Source organism: Cherax quadricarinatus, chromosome 28, assembly GCF_038502225.1.
Source record: "Cherax quadricarinatus isolate ZL_2023a chromosome 28, ASM3850222v1, whole genome shotgun sequence".
Lineage (NCBI taxonomy): Eukaryota > Metazoa > Arthropoda > Malacostraca > Decapoda > Parastacidae > Cherax > Cherax quadricarinatus.
This window is the reverse complement of record NC_091319.1, coordinates 20,234,581-20,254,369: the sequence shown is the minus strand read 5'-3', so window position 1 is coordinate 20,254,369 and position 19,789 is coordinate 20,234,581. Positions and strand designations below refer to the sequence as shown.

The 19,789-nt window shown below is 43.0% G+C and overlaps 1 protein-coding gene across 3 annotated transcripts in view; it reads left to right on the top strand.

The window, feature by feature from the left end:
- Positions 1–19,789, top strand: part of aop (anterior open) — a 399,666-nt gene that overhangs the window by 359,276 nt on the left and 20,601 nt on the right. For all 3 annotated transcript variants that reach the window (XM_070089453.1, XM_070089451.1, XM_070089452.1), the window contains one exon: positions 14,538–14,726. In XM_070089453.1, coding sequence (XP_069945554.1) covers positions 14,564–14,726 — 163 coding nt within the window. In that variant the 5' untranslated portion in view covers positions 14,538–14,563. The remainder of the gene's footprint in view (positions 1–14,537; positions 14,727–19,789) is intronic.

Below are 19,789 nucleotides of genomic sequence, written 5' to 3'. Positions count from 1 at the left end.
GGGAGTGATAATGTAAGGAGATTTACTGCAACGTTAAGGAGCACAACAATGTTATCGTATCTGCAAGAAAAATTATAGGTTGGATTACTAGAACCTTCAAAACAAGAGATGCCATTCGTTCTCCCTAGGCTGGAATACTGATGTGTGCTAACGGCACCCTTTAAGGCAGGCAAAATCGCTGTGCTGAAAAATGTTCAGAGAACCTTCACATCTCATATAAACTTAGCCAAGCACGTAAATTACTGTGAGCGCTTAAGCCCCTAGAATTTTACCTCTTAGGACGTAGGCGAGAAAGATGCATCAAAATCTACACCTGGAAGATAATGGAAGAATTGGTTCCAAACCTGCACACTGAAATTACTACTTGTGAACACAAGCTTGGCAGAAGGTACAGGATACCTCAAATAAAAAGCAGGGAACCAATGAGTACACACAGAGAGAGAACTCAATGAGTTCTCTGTGTACTCATTCAACACCCTCCCTTCGTGTATAAGGGGGATTGCGAACAAACCCTTATTGTCTTCAGTAGGGAACTCTACAGATTCCTCAAAACATTTCCTGATCTGCTGGGTTGATGCATACGTTAGACTGCGGATGGCGGGCACTAACAGCTTGATCGATCAGGCCAGGAACCAATTATGGGGTCGTCCCGCGGGGGCAATGATCTCTGGGACTGACTTCAGGTAGATTTCACCAGTATGATTGTTGCCAGTAGGATGACATGCGGTACAGGTCCAGCATCTCTTAGTATAAATGGTGGGGACACTTCCTCTTTTGTTTAAATTTGTCAATACTTATGGCCGATGAAAATGAACGATTTGTGGAAATGGATTGTGAAACGTACTTCAGTCTTACTTTCTTTGTGATTTATGTAGGGAAAGTAGCATGTTCTTTATGGTAGTATAAATTTGATAATGCTAGAAATGGAATATATTTGTGTTTACTAACCAAACGGTTCTAGTCTATGTAAATAAAAAAAAATACTGCTTAATCTGTGTGTGTGTGTTAATTTGTTTTAAGTGATGGTTTATAGTTTGTGTATAATTATAGTAGACAGCATGCAACAAGAAGAGAGGAGCAACGCAGTAGGCCTACTAGCCGCTGTTAGGTAGGTCACACCCACTCTGGTACTTCTCCAGCCTATTTTTTTAAAGCTACCCAAAGTTCTCGCTTGTGTGACACTACTCGGGAGTTTGTTGGGCAAATCCACAACTATGGCTAAACTAGTTCTTTCCCATATCCTTTCTAAATCAAAATTTGTACAGCTTAAATCCATTGCTGCTAGTCCTTTCTTGCTTAGATATCTTCAATGCGTTATTAAAGTCCACGCTATTCGGAATTTGCATTTGTACACTCCAGTCATCCCTTCCCCTCCCTAATGCTACACCTGTCCAGAGACTACAAATTTAGTTCCCTCAGCCTATCTTCATACCTACCTACCTACCTGGAGGATAGGTAGCTAGGTAGGAAAGATTTCTGGTACAAGGAATCACCTTCATCTTTCTCTGTATATTTTCTAGTGTATTTATGTCCATTCTGTAATGTGGAGACTAGAAGAGATGAGCACAATTTAAATAAGGCCTTACCAAAGATACATAAAACTGAAGGAACTGAATTCTATGGCTTTATTGCTAACATTTATGCGCTGTTGTCTTGGGTTTAGATCACTACTAGCTAGGACGTCTTTCCCTTCTGTTACTACCGCCACCACCCTCCCTCGTAGTGCCTCCGACACTTACTGTGTCTTTGTCAAGGGTGTGGCGGCTAGTTTGTGAGGGAAGGCAACACCAGGACTCAACTCAACCTTTTGCTTTCTCATCCATCACCTTCCCTCAATCTCCGTCCCTCCCTCCCTCCTTTTCCTGGATCCTTCCTACATCGCTCCTTCACCCACCCCTCTCTCACTTGCTTCTTCATCCATTCCTTTTGTTCTCTCTCCAACCCCTTTTCTTCCCACATTTGTTTTATCTCCCACTATCTCGTCTTTTCCTCTTCAATGCTCCATCCTCATTTCTCTTCCTTTGATCATTACTCTCCCCACTATCCTCGTTCCTTGCTCCTCTACCTCCCATTCTCCATATTTGTTCCTCTCCCTCGTGTCTTTTTCTTGGTGCCTCTCCCGACGTTTTCTTGTACCCCTCCCCCTCTCTCTTCATTATCTCTTATTTCTTTCTACGTCTCGTCACTGGTTCTCCAATCATCTTTCAACTGCCCCATGACTCATTCACTCGCTTCGTCCTTGACAAGTGACATCACTGAGATGATTCTCATTAGATTGAGGATAGGGAGCACAACTGTAACTGTTTGCCGATGATCCTGCCCTCCCCCTCCCCCTCCCTCTCACCATTTTTGTGACATGCTATAAAGTAATTATTAACTTCGCAGCTTAAATCATTTTGCTGTTTTTTTTATCACTAGGGTGCCTGCAGGGATCTCGTGGATATAAAAGTAATTTTAGTATTAACTATTTTTTTTACCAGACGGTAATTTTAATAGTGACAGTATTGTTTTACTATCAGTATTCGTTATTTTTTCTCCTACTTGGTGGGTTTTAGCTTTTGTGTGTGTGTGTGTGTGTGTGTGTGTGTGTGTGTGTGTGTGTGTGTGTGTGTGTGTGTGTGTGTGTGTGTGTGTGTGTGTGTGTGGTACTTGTCCATATCAGAGAAATCTTAGTGTACAGCACTGAATGACCTTTTGGTCTCAGCGTTATGTAAATTTTTAAACTTCCCACAGCTGCCCAATGCTGTCTTATACCCTCACTGTCTCCCCTCAGCTACACTCCCTCGCTGTCTCCCCTCAGCTACACTCCCTCGCTGTCTCCCCTCAGCAACATTCCCTCGCTGTCTCCCCTCAGCAACATTCCCTCGCTGTCTCCCCTCAGCAACATTCCCTCGCTGTCTCCCCTCAGTTACACTCCCTCACTGTCTCCCCTCAGCAACACCCTCGCTGTCTCCCCTCAGCAACATTCCCTCGCTGTCTCCCCTCAGCTACACTCCCTCGCTGTCTCCCCTCAGCTACACTCCCTCGCTGTCTCCCCTCAGCTACACTCCCTCGCTGTCTCCCCTCAGCTACACTCCCCTCTGCTACATCCCCTCAGTTTCCCCCTCTGCTCTTTCCCTCCCTGATGACTTATTCTCCCCACCTCATATACTCTTGTTCGGTGATGACTGTCTAGTTATCTTCTCTCATCTTCACCCATCCCCACCACTTATGCTTCCCTCGCACCCTCTCTTTACAGTCATTGTCACATCCCAAAACTTTCCACCCCTTACTTACCTGTCCGTCTAACCCTCCCCTTGGTTATCGTCGTTTAACCCATCTTCCCCTTGGTTATCCTCGTTTAACCCATCTTCCCCTTGGTTATCCTTTGATCAACCCATCGTTTTATCCTTTTACCGCCCCTCCCCTTTGGTCATCTCTGTAACCTACCTTCCCCTTGACTATCCTTCTTATCCCTCTCCCCTTGGCTATCCCTCTTATCCCTCTCCCCTTGGTTATCACTATGTCCTTGCTTATCCTTCAGCTTACCCTTCCTTTTGCTATCAGTAACAGCCTCGTTGATCAGGCCCTGGTCCACCGGGAGGCCTGGTCGTGGACCGGGCCGCGGGGGCGTTGATCCCCGGAATGCCCTCTACGTAGACTCCAGGTAGGATCCCTACCATCCCAGCCTTCCCTCTAACAGGATTTCAACGTTACATAACAGTAGGCCTACTGGCCAGTGCAAGACTGCTTCAACTCTCATCCAACTACACTTACTCGTGTATCTATCCAACCTATTTTTAAAGCTACCTAGTGCTCTTCTCTAGGTAGCTTTTGCTCCTATGTGACTCATAATTAGGGTAGCACCACACTGCTGATGTATCTAGTGTTGTTATCTTCCAAAATACCCATCCCTTGGCACTCCCTTCCCAGCTTAGCCACCTATTGGCCCTTCCCTCCCTCCCCTCATGGTGTTGGGTGGGTGGCGTCAACAAGTGTGTGGGGGTGAAACAGAGCCCCGGATGTGGCCCCGTGGTGGTGCGGGTCACAAGGCTTCTAGTTACCCTCTGCCTCACTCACGATGCTACCCAACTCCTTAATGTGTCCTCCCTTTCCTCCCCCTCCTGTTCCTCCTCATGCTCTCACCTCTTGTTTACCGGCCTGTTAAGTGCATATGATAATTCAGCCACAGTGTGATTTATTTCTGTTGACTTCCCCACATAGAATGCGACCCACACAAAACTATTTGCTAGTAGGTAAACAAGGGTAGCAGATGTAAGACTTGCACATACATCCCTACCTTATAAATGAGACACTCCTGAAACATATGGGTCTACCTACCTGGAGGGTATTCAGGGGGATCAACGCCCCGCAGCCCAGTCCATGGCCAGGCCTCCCGATGGATCAGGGCCTGATCAACTAGGCTGTTATTGCTGGCCGCGCGTGGTCCAACGTACGAACCACAGCCCGGCTGCTCTGGCACTGTTTTTAGGTATCTGTCCAGCTCTCTCTTGAAGGCAGCCAGGAGTCTGTTGGTAATTCCCTTTATTCCTGGTGGGAGACTGTTGAATAGTCTTGGGCCCCGGATACTTATTGTGTGTTCTTTTAGTGTATTAATGGCGTCCCTACGTTTCATTGGGGGTATGTTTCACCGCTTGCCAAGTCTTTTGCTTTCATATACCTGGAGAGGGTTTCAGGGGTCAACGCCCCCGCGGCCCGGTCTGTGATCAGGCCTCATAGTGGATCAGGGCCTGATCAACTAGGTTGTTACTGTTGGACGCACACAACCCAACGTACGAACCACAGCCCGGCTGGTCAGGTACTTTAGGTGCCTGTCCAGTGCCTTTTTGAAGACAGCCAAGGGTCTATTGGTAATCCCCTTTATGTATGCTGGGAGGCAGTTGAATAGTCTTGAGCCCCCTAACACTTATTGTGTTATCTCTTATCGTGCTAGTGGCACCCCTACTTTTAATTAGGGGGATGTTGCATCGTCTGTGTGTGGATTAGGGACCAGTCCCTCTAGGATTTTCCAAGTGTAGATTATGATGTATCTATCACCTGCTCTCCAGTAAGTATAAATTAAGTGCTTCCAAGCGTTCCCAGTCGTTAAAGTGTTTGACGGAACTTATATGTGCAGTAAAGGTTCTCTGTACATTTTCTAGATATGTGATTTCACCTGCCTTGGATGGAAATGTTAATGTGCAGCAGTATTCCAGCCTAGAGAGAACAAACAAAGAATCATCATTGGCTTGCTATCTCTTGTCTCGTTATTGTGGAAATGTTTCGCCATCCAGCGGCTTCATCAGTCCAATACAGAGGAGAACGGTGGAAGATGAGGAGTTTGAAGTAATCAGTCCCTCAGCCTGGAGATGTGTTCAGTCCATCAATCTTGATAAGTTTCCAAAATGAAGATACCCAAATGTTACACAAACGTCTCATTCATCAACTTGTCGGTTTTCTAAATTATTTATGTGATATGTCTCTACTTGCTCGAGATTCTAAGCAGGGTCCTTTGAGTTGTGAGCTGAATACTACGACTGAGCACGCACATCCAGGTCGTGTGCTTCAAATCTTTTTGTCTGCCTGTACACTGAAACAGCATCTGTAAATCTGTGTACAGGTGTTTCTGCAAATCTGGCAGCACGCGGTGTATAGGAACTGCAGAATTTTGAATTAGGCAAGGTGGTTGTGCACAAGAGCGAGGGGTTGGAGACGTAACTAGGGCATCCGCCTAGTTTACCACACAGGGCAAATGGAGCCCTGAAAGACAACAAATACCATGTTAATTACTGGTGGGTGGATGGTGGCGGCCCGGGTGACAATGACCAGGTTTAAGGTTCACCACTCTCCTGCACAGAGTTTTCCCACACCCTGTTCACCTGTCCGCTACCCACCTTACCCCCTCCGCTCCCTCCTCTGCCCCTCCTATGCCCTGCGGTGCACCCTCTTCCTTCAAGCCTTTTCCACCCTTCCTTTTGTACTGGGAAAGGTCACAGGTGGATGGCCAGGCCAGGGGATGTAAAGGTCTTGGGAGTGCGGTCATAAAGGCGAAAGTTGTGGAGGTGTTTATGCGGGCATATGCCCCACCTGACTGTCATCTTCTGGGTATTGGGCGAAGGCCTGCGGGGCTCTTCATCCACACCCGCATCATCACATTCTTGGCCTTAATGCCAGGCTTCGTAAGGGTCATTTTGCAGTAATGTTTGTCTGTGGGGTTGAGGCTTTGTATTCAGGTGGCAGGAGATGAGATTGAGATTGGTAGAGACCGGATGTGCGTCATTATTCTCTTACATACCTACACCTTAGCCGCAGGTAAGACGGGTCGCTAAGGGCCAGAATGGTGGGTGGACGGGTGGAGGGAGCAGCCCTGGCAACGCCTGGCTTCAGGCTACGTTGGAGATTCGCATGTTTTTCTGGGCAGGCTGTGTCCAGGGTGGTAATGACTAACTTGACCTGCCCCGCCTTGCTTCTTGCCGTTCCCATACTGATCCTGCTCACACCCACGCTCCTCGCCAGGCTTCTCACAACCTTTTCTTAACTTCGTAAACCTATCAGGCAATGCTCACTAAAGTAAAATGAATGTTCTGTGCGGATGGTGAGGTGGGTTAGGGGGGGGAGGGCGGGGGTCATCTCCGGCGTGGTTTCAGAGGTAGGGAAGGGGAGGATGGGAGGGAGGAGGATCAGCATCCGGGCCTGGGGCACAGCTGACGAGAAGATTCTTGGGGGAGTAGTTGTTGGGGGGAGGGGGAGGTAATTTTGGTAAAAGTATTTCTTTAAGAAAAAATATTACGATAGTATCTGCTGATTTTTCCTCGATAATCTTTTGTCTAGAATGAAATCGAGGAATACCAGACTTTAAGCCTAAAGCATCCTGATATGTACATGGTATCGGCAGTGGAAATAAGTAAAGACCCAATGGAAATAAATCACTTAGACTTTTTGGGGGGATATCCTAGTAATTTACACTGTGTATGATAATTGTCCTTATGTGTATCTGTGCCTAAATAAAATTACTTATAGACGAGGTTTGTGTGCACTGACAGTGTTAAACTGGTTCACTGTAAACAGTAGGAGGTTCCTTAAGCGCAGCATCCCACGTGTCTAGTTCACCTGTTGCTTGTGCCTGCTCCAGCCGCCTCGTCTCTGCTCACTTCCCCAGGATATGTTTATCCCGTGGTGACAAGTCGAAATGTATGCTGTATTAATGTTGCATCCCGGTGTTCATCAGTCTTACAACACAGCTCCCTAGCTATAACTCTTGTTCTCTAGCTTCCTGGTGGGAGGTCTTGCAGCCTCTTGGGCTCCTGATCGCTCTCGTTATCTTGCGCTGACTCTTCTGCTCTTAAGTACTTTTCTTTTACACTCGAGGATTCTACAGGAGTTTGGCTAAAAATTCACATACGTATTGTAAACATAGAGTACGCGTGTACTCCCCAGATGCAACAATTAAAATAATCACAGGGAATATTGAGGTAGGAAACGAAATCTTTCCACACGAGAGCATTTCACCCGTTTCGCGGCGTGAGCCTGGAGTTGGGAGAGACAGGAAGCTCTCTTTGTTCAGCCATCGGCATCCTCCCCCTCCTTCCCACCCCTCCCTTCCTTCTCTCTCCTACATTAGCTTCCTCTTCGTCCTCCCCACCCACCTCCACCCTTAAACTCTCCCTCTTGTCCCTCTGCTTGTTGTCTACCCTACACAGTTTTTCTAGACAAGTCGTAATCTTTACCAATGCCAGACTGTCAGTGCTTCTCTAAACTCCCCTTTATCCAGTCCTGCAATTCCACTTAAAATCGTTCGTTTTCTCTACTGTGTCCACCGTTTTATCATATTGCTGATAGGAATCTCTCTCTCTCTCTCTCTCTCTCTCTCTCTCTCTCTCTCTCTCTCTCTCTCTCTCTCTCTCTCTCTCTTTATCTATATATCTATCTCTTCCCTCCCCCCTCCCTCCCCCTATACCTCCCTCTCCCTCGTCACTTTCCCCTCTCTCCTCGTTAGCGACATCTTTTAGATGGGTTGATAAGTCGGTCTAAAATGTTTCTCTCGTACCCTTCGCCCTCTACTGTGACTGGTCGAAAGTCTCGCCCCCACATTATTACGTCAGCAGTGTCGGCGGGAGGTGCCGTGTAATGCTCATTGGTGTGAGCACTCGGCTCGCAATCGCAATCTCGGGTTCGATTCCTTGGCACAAAGAAACGTTTGAGTAAGTTCCCTTGCTCTAAAGCTGCCCCTGCGCACCTTGCAGTAAGAATAGTTGTGTGTGGTGGTGACTTGTTGGTCGAATCCAGGTAAAACTGTACTAGAAAGCTGTTAGTCCTGCTGGGAGTTATATCCAGTGTAAGACAACACTGGTCCTGTGTATAAGAAACACTAGTAAATGGTCTGCCTAATGCCTGTTAAAAAAAAGTTGTGTAACGGCTAGCAGTGTTTCTTGTCGACGTATTCGTTGCTGTCGTTTATTATCGACGTGTCAGTTGTTGTCGCTCCTTGGCTATCCTTGTCAAATAATTACTGCTACATGCTTACTGCTCGACTGTTACCTGTCTTGTAATATGACCGATATCTTAAGGGCCTTACCATGGATACCTGGAGAGGGTTTCCGGGATCAATGCCCCCGCGCCCCCCGTCTGTGATCAGGCCTCGCGGTGATTCAGGGCCTGATCAACCAGGCTGTTACTGCTGGCCGCACGTAGACTGACGTACGGACCACAGCCTGGCTGATCAGGTACTGTCTTAAGGTGCCTTTCCAGCGCCTTCTTGAAGATAGCCCGAGGGCTATTGGTAATCCCCCTAATGTATGCTGGGAGGCAGTTGAACAGTCTTGGGTCCCCGACACTTACTGTTTTATATATATATATATATTCACACACTAGATATGAAATTAGCTTTATTTCAAATATTTATGTACTGTTGTCTTGGCATTAGATTGCTGCTAACTAGGGATGGGACGATACCAAAAATTTTGCCAGACACTGATGCTCAATTTTAGGCCAATACTCATACCATCAAAATTAGCCAATCCCCACCGATGCCGATACTAAATTTCAGCCGTGCCATCAGAATTTATTTGACGACCTAAGTTAGTGTCATAGGAAAACTTGCTTATGTCGCTATTTATTCCCCCTCATCTATGTAGTATATTTTGAACAACAGAGGGCATCCCCATTCTGATTTCCCCCCATTTGTGTTAAGTTTCTGTTTACCAGTCAACCACGCCTCGATCCAGCGAAAAAAAAATCCCCTCAAATCGTGTGCCGCTGCTTCAACAGTCTCTTGTATGAATCTCTTATCATAGGCCTTACCGAAATGCACATACACAGTTTTGTATTTATTATCATGTTCTACTTCCATGAATACCTTAGTGAAAAAGTAAATTCGTAAGGCAAGAACGCCTTTGAAAAACCACGCCGAGACTCGTTGATGAATTTCTATCCTTCAAGGTGGCTTTGAAATATTTTTGAAATTATTGATTCCATCAAGTTTCCCACAGTGGAGGCTAGGCTGACTGTCAACAGTGTAATGCTTGTGTAGTATCACATAAATGATAGTACCACTTAGTCATGATCCCTTGCTATGCTGACGTCACGGGCTCCCGAGCCCGTGACGTCAGCATAGCAAGGGATCATGCCTATAAATGGTACTATCACTTATGTAATACTACACAAGTATTACACTGTTAACAATTGGTTTATAATTCGTAGCTAATGACCGATCTCCTTCCTACCTTGTAAATGATTATCACATTTGCCGTTTTCTACTTTTCTGATGTGGTACCCGTTTGTAGTGATCTGTTGAAATGACTAGCCAATGGTTTGCAAAGTTCGTCCTTAAATTCCTTTATAACCCTTAAAATCAGTTCGTCAGAGTCCGATGATTTGTTTGGTTTTAATCCGTTTGAGAACTGTCAGTTTTCCCTGAGAAACTGTAGCCAAATAAATTCAAGTGTCTAATATAACAGTTTAGAGTTTCTCCAAATATATATCGCCACTGCTTCCTTTCATGTTGATTCTGTCGGTGTGAAATAATACCCTTGTGTATGACATTCAGCAGGCATGTGCATATCTTTCATATTGAACCAAGTCTGGGTTATTGCAATAATATCTATGCTTCCTGCGCATGTAATTAGTCTCAGTTCGTTTATCGTATTTCTAGTTCTCATGCTTTCAGTATAGTAGACCTTAATAAGCGAGTTAGTCACTTTCTTCCCTACACTATCTGTTGATTAATTTATATGCTTTAATTAGTAACTATATGCTGAACTATCGTGTTTTTATATTAAATGGGATATAAATAGCGTCTGAAAATTTCCAAGACAGAACTTGGACCAGTGAGTTAAAGTTGGAGAAATTTAGATTTGGAAAGGATATATGAAAGCACTGGTTTAGTAACAGTTGTAAGTGAGCGAAACGTTGGATAGTTCTACAACTAAGTTGGACAGGTACACGAGTTGGTGTAGTTGGATGTGAGCTGGACTTTCCTAGCATGGGCCAGTAGGCTTCCTGCAGTGTTCCCCATGTCTTGTGTGTCCGCGAACCTTTTGTTTTCACACTCGTACATTCACTTTCTATCAGTTTGAAGCCTTGTACATTCCCGCAACTGCCCCCTCGACAGAGCCATTTAACATTATCATCCTACCCTAGAGAGATGCACACCATCCCTCTCATGCATGTACACATTTGTTATAGAATTTATCCCAGTTGTTAATGTGATTACAGGTTGTATACAGTATTTGTCTAGCCAGCAGTTTACACCAATTGCCCTAGACATCCATTCATTGCCCACTCCTCATCTAGGCAAAATGCTACTTATGATTGGGATTTTCCCCTCCTTGGATCTAATTAAATCTACAACTGTTCTATACTTCATAAACAGCTCTTGTCTCCTGCCTTTCCTAATATTATTTCCTCCAATTGTGAAGTTTGTTCCCATCACATACTTGATAGCTATTATCTAACCTGTTGATTGTCGCCAGCACCAGCTCCAGGGAAATGCAGCCTGTTACAGAAAGCATGGGCCACTCATTTACTTACTGAGTCGCCGACAATGAGAATATTCTTAACTTTATTAGTGGAGGGGTTAATTTGCGCCTTTCTCCTCGTCCACACTGTAATTCGCCTTTGAGAACTGAAAAACGTTTCCCTACTTCCTTGAGAAATGGAACCTCCTTCCGTAACACTTTTAGCTCTGATTCTAAAACACTACAGAAGCAAGCCACGGTGACACTATAACACTTCACACTAATTTCCCGAGTAGCGTCTGCGGGACAGCACACTAATTTCCCGAGTAGCGTCTGCGGGACAGGTAGCTGCGTGACCTTTAGTGACCACTGACTTCACTGAACTCGACCACTCATATGGAAAGAAAGAAGAACTCACGAGAGAAACTTGACAAAATGCAAGATCACAAATAGAGCGAAAGGAACGTGTGACAGATCTGGGTGTAATGTCAGCGGACCTTTATTTCGAAGAACATAAAGTAAATATCACGAAAGCCAGGAAAATGACAGGGTGGATAATGAAAACTTTCAAAACAAGGAAAAAAAAGTGCCGTTGGTGACACTTTTTCAAATCATTTGTGGTTTCTTTAGAGTCGTAAATATGTACTCAGGGGAGGAAAGGAGAGATACATGATAATATTACATGGAACGTGCTTTGAGGGCCTGGTCACAAATCTATACACTGCCAAAAGAACATACTGGAGAGATATGGGAAAAATGTAAAATAAACCCAATGAAAAACAGGGGCATCGTAGGCATAATAAGAGAACATTGTATCAATATTCGCTGGCCCAGGTTGTTTCAATACTACTACAAGATATCAGAAACACTGCTAGAACAAGTGTAGAAGTTTTCAAGAAGTTGAACATGTATCCCCGCCAATTGCCAGATCAACTACGCTGTGATGGATATGTTGTCCAGCAGGCCACTGTCAGTAACAGCCTGGTTGACCAAGCAAACACCAGACAAACCTGGCCCAGGGCCGGGCTGCGAGAGTAGGAAAACTCTAGAAAGCCTTCATAGGAATATCAAATGAAAATATCAGTGAGAATTTTTATCAGTTACTGGAATTTCATCGCCATTAAGAGTGCACGAAGTTAGTTTGGAGTGAATTCAACTTCTTCCTAAAAACTGCCCTGTACACTCTAGAAAACTTTAGGATTTGTCCTGGACTTCCTTACAACTTTTTTTTTCATAATCTTATTTATTTTTTCTCATCTTTTGTGGCCCATATTTTAGTATGACCCTCTGATAGTGTGAGCATGTGCTGGAATACTCCACCGTCTATAGCAGTGCACCTCAAGGTTGCTTTTTACTGCGCTCTGAGACGAACAGCACCATTAACCGGGTAATCATTTAACAGATAGATGTTAGAAAACCTTTAATCTGAAGAATGCAGTGGCAGCATCTGCCTCGCAAAGGCCAGTGCTGTTATTGCAATGCTCATTTGTTCCTATCTTAACTGCGTGAAGATTTGGGCGTGTCAGTGGAGAGATGGTGGAGATGACAGGTGTGCTGGGAAAGGAAGGACACACGCTCTGATTACTGCACCTGTTGTGGCTATGGTAGGCAACGCAAACACCTCCCCTGCCCTCACTCCTGTCTGGTCATACCAGACAGGAGTCTCCGTGATTCACCTTATCCCTTGCATTATTCTTCAATCCATCCTAAGTGTTATTGTATTTGTCAAGAAAAATCACCTCGCGCGAGTTTTTGTAACAAGACGTGTTAGTGGCGCAAATGATTCTACGGGTGCGGGTGTGGCAAAAAGTAGCCGCTGATATGCGCTGTTAAAGATAAATATGTCTTCTGACACAAATGCGAATGTGGTGTCTGTTGGCGCTCTAGCTGTGTGGCAGGCCACGTCAGAACGACCTCTGGCTTACCGATTACATTTAGCTATAAGCTTGTCATCCTCGAAATACACCGTTCATTTTCTAATGTTTTCGTGTGTCAGTATCTGAACGATCCAAGCAACGGACAGAATTAAATATTAGTCATTTTAGGTCAGATTGGATTACTTCGATTTAGCCTAAATTATTTTAAATTGACGGTTGACCGTCAGTAACGAAATTACCTTAAATGTAATGTTCAAGTCTGGAGAGGCGAGGGATGCATCTTCATGGCTTAATTAGCTGGTATCAGTATACATGCGTGCATTGTGATGACTGGCGGTGTACTTAATAATAGGCATGGAGTGTCTTGAACCCCTTGTATGTTACCTTTATTATGAGTTTCACATCAGTATACCCGGTTGTGGAGCTTAGTGCTTACTTAGAATGTCAGGGGTCAGAGGTAGTTGACCACCAGTATTACAAATGTTAGCATTTTAATAATGTCTCATTTGCCTTTTCTTATACTGTGTTAGTTAAATTTTGCTTATCTTGCTATATAGACAATACATAAATAACCCACACACTGGAGAGGAGTTTACGATGACGTTTCGGTCCAAAACGCCGTCGTAAGTTCCTCTCTCCTATGTGCGAGTTATTTGTGTATTGTCCCAGTCACTATGCCCTGGAAAGCATCATATCGGCAACCATCACCACCTACCTGACCCCTAGTCAGGTCATTCCAGTTCAGCCCACCTAAGTAATTTTTCAGTCCTATGAAATCAGCCAAGCGAAAGTCAGGGACGGAGACTTGATTGCCATTATTAGGGGAATTCCATGATATGTTAAAACTGAGTGATTTGTGATCACTCTCCCCAAGCTCATCATTAACCTCAAGATTATTAATTAGTGTTTCCCTACTGGCAAGAACCAAGTCAAGGAGGTTATTTCCCCTAGTTGGCTCTGTCACAAACTGTTTTAAAAAACAATCCTGGATCGTATCAAGAAAGTCACCCGACTCTAAATTTCCTGTCAAATTGCTCCAGTCAATCTGTCTATAGTTGAAGTCTCCCATTAGCACAACATTTTCGTATGTAGATGCCTTACGAATTTCGTCCCATAGAAGTTTACTGCACTCCCTATCAAGATTTGGGGCCCTGTAAATCACACCCAAAATTAGTTTTTCTCGGCCCTCGAGAAGCTGTAACCAAACAGATTCAGTGGCTGACGCTTCTAATTTAATATCTTGTCTAACACAACAATTTAAATTGTCTCTGACATACATCGCCACCAGTATTACAAATGTTAGCATTTTAATAATGGTATTGTGCCTTTTTGTTCTTTCTTGCTGTATAGAGATTACACATCAGATTATATGATATTTCTGAGATTTCGGTATCGCACTAGTTAAGGCATCCATGTGCTTGTGGTGACCAAGTATTAAAGGAAAACATGTATACTGGTGACCAAAGTGAAGGGACTCGTGATTTCCACGACTCGCCTTTTTCTAAAAAGAGGCTAGTATTTTACTGTCGTTCATCCAGCGCTCTTATATTTTCAAGTCTGAAATTTCAACATTCCACAAGATACATATCGATATTGACTTGAATCTGGGTACAATATTTTGATAGTACATGTGAATTAAGGGGTTTGCCAGAGTTTCGATAATATAATTGTTCCTAAAATTACCCTCCCGTTTTCTGTCGTTAACTTCCATTTTCTTTCATTGCAGGTTATAGGCGCCGTTTTCTGTAGAGTATGAAGGTGCCACCGCTGAACTTGACTCCAGATATAAACCGTGTGGGAATGACGCTACCGTTCAGTCCCGACTTGCTGTGGCGATACCCACTGTCGCTGCCTCAGTCAGCATCGCCCTCCTCCCCGATGCTGGATGTGAAGAACCAGATGCCCACACACCTTGGTGAGTGCCCCCAACACTTTTGCCCATGTTAGAAATGTATGCAACGTGCTAGGCTAGTGTGACTTGCTTTGGTGGGAAGGTAGTGTTGGCGCTGCCCACTTCCTCTTCTACCCCTTCAGGGGTCTTGAAATCGAATCCACCACATTTATCCCTTTTAGGCTTAAATTTTGACACGTGTGGATGGAATGTTGGATTATAACCAACTCATTTCATAAAGTAAATGTTTTAGATTTCAGTTGTCATTCATATTGACAACTTGTTTATAAATTATACTGATTTAATCGAAAAATGTGTACAGTAGTTGCAAAATACTTAGTAAGTGTCGTAAGTGAAGTCATGGCGATTTCAACTCTGTAAGGCAATGATCAGTAGTAACAAGTCTCTTGATAGTAAATTTATTTAAAAGTGAATCATAACATGTGAGACTTCTAATTTGCGATACAGCAGTTATATTTGTAATAGTTGGATTTCAAAAACTTTGACCTAAACTACAGCATTCTCGGCTAACTTTTATATACATGTATATATATATATATATATATATATATATATATATATATATATATATATATATATATATATATATATAAATCAATAACAACACTGCACTAGCCAAGGACTCGAACCCATGCTGCTTTGGCCTGCCTCATGGTGGGCAAAAATGCATGCTGCCCACCATGAGGCAGGCCAAAGCAGCATGGGTTCAAGCCCTTGGCTAGTGCAGTGTTGTTATTAATCAATACCACTCGTTCATGGTCACAATAATATATATATAAACACATCGACCGTTTCCCACCAAGGCAGGGTGACCTGAAGAAAAAAACTTTTCATCATTGTTCAGTCTGTCGCTGTTTTGCCAGTGGCCGCTCATACTACAGTTATAAAACTGCAACATTAACACCCCTCCTTCAGAGTGCAGACACTGTACTTTCCACCTCCAGAACCCAAGTCCGGCCTGCCGTTTTCCCTGAATCCCTTCATAAATGTTACCCTGTTCACACTCCAATAGCATCTCAAGTCCTAAAAACCATTTGTCTCCACTCCTATCAAACATGCTCATGCATGCTTGCTGGAAGTCCAAGCCCCTGTCACACAAAACCTCCTTTACTCCCTCCAACCTTTCCTAGGCCGATGCCTATCCTGCCATCCTTACACAACAGATTTATACGCTCTAGAAGTTGATTTCGTTCCATCCTCTCTAAATGTCTGATCCACCTCGACACCACCTCAGTCCTCTGGATAATACTTTTAGTAACCCCACACCTCCTAATTTCCAAACTATGGATTCTCTGCATTATATTCACTCCACACATTGGCCTCAGACACATCACTGCCTCCAGCCTTCTTGTTGCAGCATTCACCACCCATGCTTTGCACCCATATAGGAGCATTGGTATGACTGTGCTCTCATACATTCCCTTCTTTGCTTCCATGGATAATGTTCTTTATCTACTGACTCCCCAGTGCACTACTCACCCTTTTCCCCTCATCAATTCTATGATTCACCTCATCTTTCATAAACCCATCTTCTGACATGTCCACTCCCAAATGTCTGAATACATTTACCTCCTCCATACTCTCTCCCTCCAGTCTGATATCCAGCCTTTGGTTACCTAAATTTTTTGTTATCCTCATCACCTTACTCTTATATTCACTCCTAATTTCCTTTTTTTCCATACCCTACCAAACTTGTCCACCAGCCTTTGCAGTTTCTCTTCAGAATCTCCCAAAAGCAGTGTCATCAGCAAAGAGCAACTGTGACAACTCCCACTTTGTGTTAGATACTTTATATTTTAACCCCATGCCTCTTGCCAACATCCAAGCATTCACTTCTCTTACAACCCCCATCCATTAATACAATGAATAACCATGGTAACATCATACACCCGTCTAAGACCTAGTTTTACTGGGAAATAATCTCCCTCTTAAATACTCTAACCTGAGCCTCATTATCCTCGTGAAAACTCTTCACTGCTTCCAGTAACCTACCTCCTATTCCTTACATTTGCAACATCTGCCACATGGCCCCCCTATCCACCCTATCATATGGCCTTTCCAAATCCATAAATGCCACATAAACCTTTTTACCCTTATCTTAATACTGTTCACCTATGTTTCACTGTAAACACTTGGTTAACACACTCCCTACCCTTCCTAAAGCTGCCTTGTTCGTCCTCTATCTTGCTCTCCATCTTACTCTTAATTCTTTCAATAATAATGCAATCGTACACTTTACTAGGTATACTCAAGTGGCTTATTTCCCTATAATTTATATACTCTTTTGTCCCCTTTGCCTTTATACAAAGGAACTCTGCATGCTCTCTGCCAATCCCTAGGTACCTTACCCTCTTCCATACATTTATTAAATAGAAGAACTAAACATTCCATGCTTTTAGCATTTGTCTTTATCCCATCAATCCCAGCTGCTTTACCCCCTTTCATTCTACCCACTGCCTCATGCACTTCCCCCACACTCACAACTGGCTCTTCCTCACTCTTACAAGATGTTATTCCTCCCTGCCCAATACATGAAACCACAGCTTCCCTATCCTCAACAACATTTAACAGTTCCTCAAAATATTCCTCCATTTTCCCCAATACCTCCAACTCTCCATCTAACTTCCCTCTCCTATCTTTAACTGTCAAATCCACTTGTTCCCTAGGCCTTTTCTTATTTTCATCAAAATTTGTTGGCAACGTCTCACTCACTCTCTTATTTGCTTTCCTTTTACATTCCTTCACCACTCTCTTAACCTCTCTTTTTCTCTCTATATATTCCTCCCTCCTTATATATCATACTTTGTAAAAACCTCTCATATGCTAACTTTTTCTCTCTTACTACTCTCTCTACCTCATCATTCCACCAGTCACTCTTCTTCTGTCCCATATCCACTTTCCTGTAACCACAAACTTCTGCTGAACACACTAACACTACATCCTTAAACCTACCCCATATATCTTCAACCTCATTGCCTACTCTCACTAGGCCATCTATCCTCCATTAGTTGTTTATATCTTACCCTAACTGCCTCCTCTTTAGTTTATAAACCTTCACCTCTGTCTTACTTGCTACTTTCATTCTCCTTGTATCCCATCTACATTTTATTTTCACTGTAGCTTCAACTAAAAAGTGATGATATATCTATGGCCCCTCTATAAATATACACATCCTGAAGTCTACCCAACAGTCTTTTATTTCCCAGTACATAGGCCAACAAACTATTATGCCTGCATCATATCTTGTATACTAATTTATCCTTTCTTTCTTAAAATATGTATTACCTGTAACCAAACCCCTTTGCTATACAAAGTTCAATCAAAGGCTCCTCATTATCATTTACACCTGACACCCCAAACTTACCTACCACACCCCTCTCTAAATGCTTCTCCTACTTTAGCATTTAGGTCCCATACCACAATTACTCTCTCACTTGGTTCAAAGGTTCCAACACACTTGCTTAACATCTCCCAGAATCTGTCTCTCTGTATATATATATATATATATATATAATATATATATATATATATATATATATATATATATATATATATATATATATATATATTATATATATATATATAATCTATATATATATTATATATATATATAATCTATATATATATATATAATCTATATATATATAATCTATATATATATAATCTATAGTAACCCCTTCTCCTGTATACAATTACTAAAAAAGAGAAGAAGAAAAACTTTATAAAACTGGGTTGCTTAAATGTGCGTGGATGTAGTGCGGATGACAAGAAACAGATGATTGCTGATGTTATGAATGAAAAGAAGTTGGATGTCCTGGCCCTAAGCGAAACAAAGCTGAAGGGGGTAGGAGAGTTTCAGTGGGGGGAAATAAATGGGATTAAATCTGGAGTATCTGAGAGAGTTAGAGCAAAGGAAGGGGTAGCAGTAATGTTAAATGATCAGTTATGGAAGGAGAAAAGAGAATATGAATGTGTAAATTCAAGAATTATGTGGATTAAAGTAAAGGTTGGATGCGAGAAGTGGGTCATAATAAGCGTGTATGCACCTGGAGAAGAGAGGAATGCAGAGGAGAGAGAGAGATTTTGGGAGATGTTAAGTGAATGTATAGGAGCCTTTGAACCAAGTGAGAGAGTAATTGTGGTAGGGGACTTGAATGCTAAAGTAGGAGAAACTTTTAGAGAGGGTGTGGTAGGTAAGTTTGGGGTGCCAGGTGTAAATGATAATGGGAGCCCTTTGATTGAACTTTGTATAGAAAGGGGTTTAGTTATAGGTAATACATATTTTAAGAAAAAGAGGATAAATAAGTATACACGATATGATGTAGGGCGAAATGACAGTAGTTTGTTGGATTATGTATTGGTAGATAAAAGACTGTTGAGTAGACTTCAGGATGTACATGTTTATAGAGGGGCCACAGATATATCAGATCACTTTCTAGTTGTAGCTACACTGAGAGTAAAAGGTAGATGGGATACAAGGAGAATAGAAGCATCAGGGAAGAGAGAGGTGAAGGTTTATAAACTAAAAGAGGAGGCAGTTAGGGTAAGATATAAACAGCTATTGGAGGATAGATGGGCTAATGAGAGCATAGGCAATGGGGTCGAAGAGGTATGGGGTAGGTTTAAAAATGTAGTGTTAGAGTGTTCAGCAGAAGTTTGTGGTTACAGGAAAGTGGGTGCAGGAGGGAAGAGGAGCGATTGGTGGAATGATGATGTAAAGAGAGTAGTAAGGGAGAAAAAGTTAGCATATGAGAAGTTTTTACAAAGTAGAAGTGATGCAAGGAGGGAAGAGTATATGGAGAAAAAGAGAGAAGTTAAGAGAGTGGTGAAGCAATGTAAAAAGAGAGCAAATGAGAGAGTGGGTGAGATGTTATCAACAAATTTTGTTGAAAATAAGAAAAAGTTTTGGAGTGAGATTAACAAGTTAAGAAAGCCTAGAGAACAAATGGATTTGTCAGTTAAAAATAGGAGAGGAGAGTTATTAAATGGAGAGTTAGAGGTATTGGGAAGATGGAAGGAATATTTTGAGGAATTGTTAAATGTTGATGAAGATAGGGAAGCTGTGA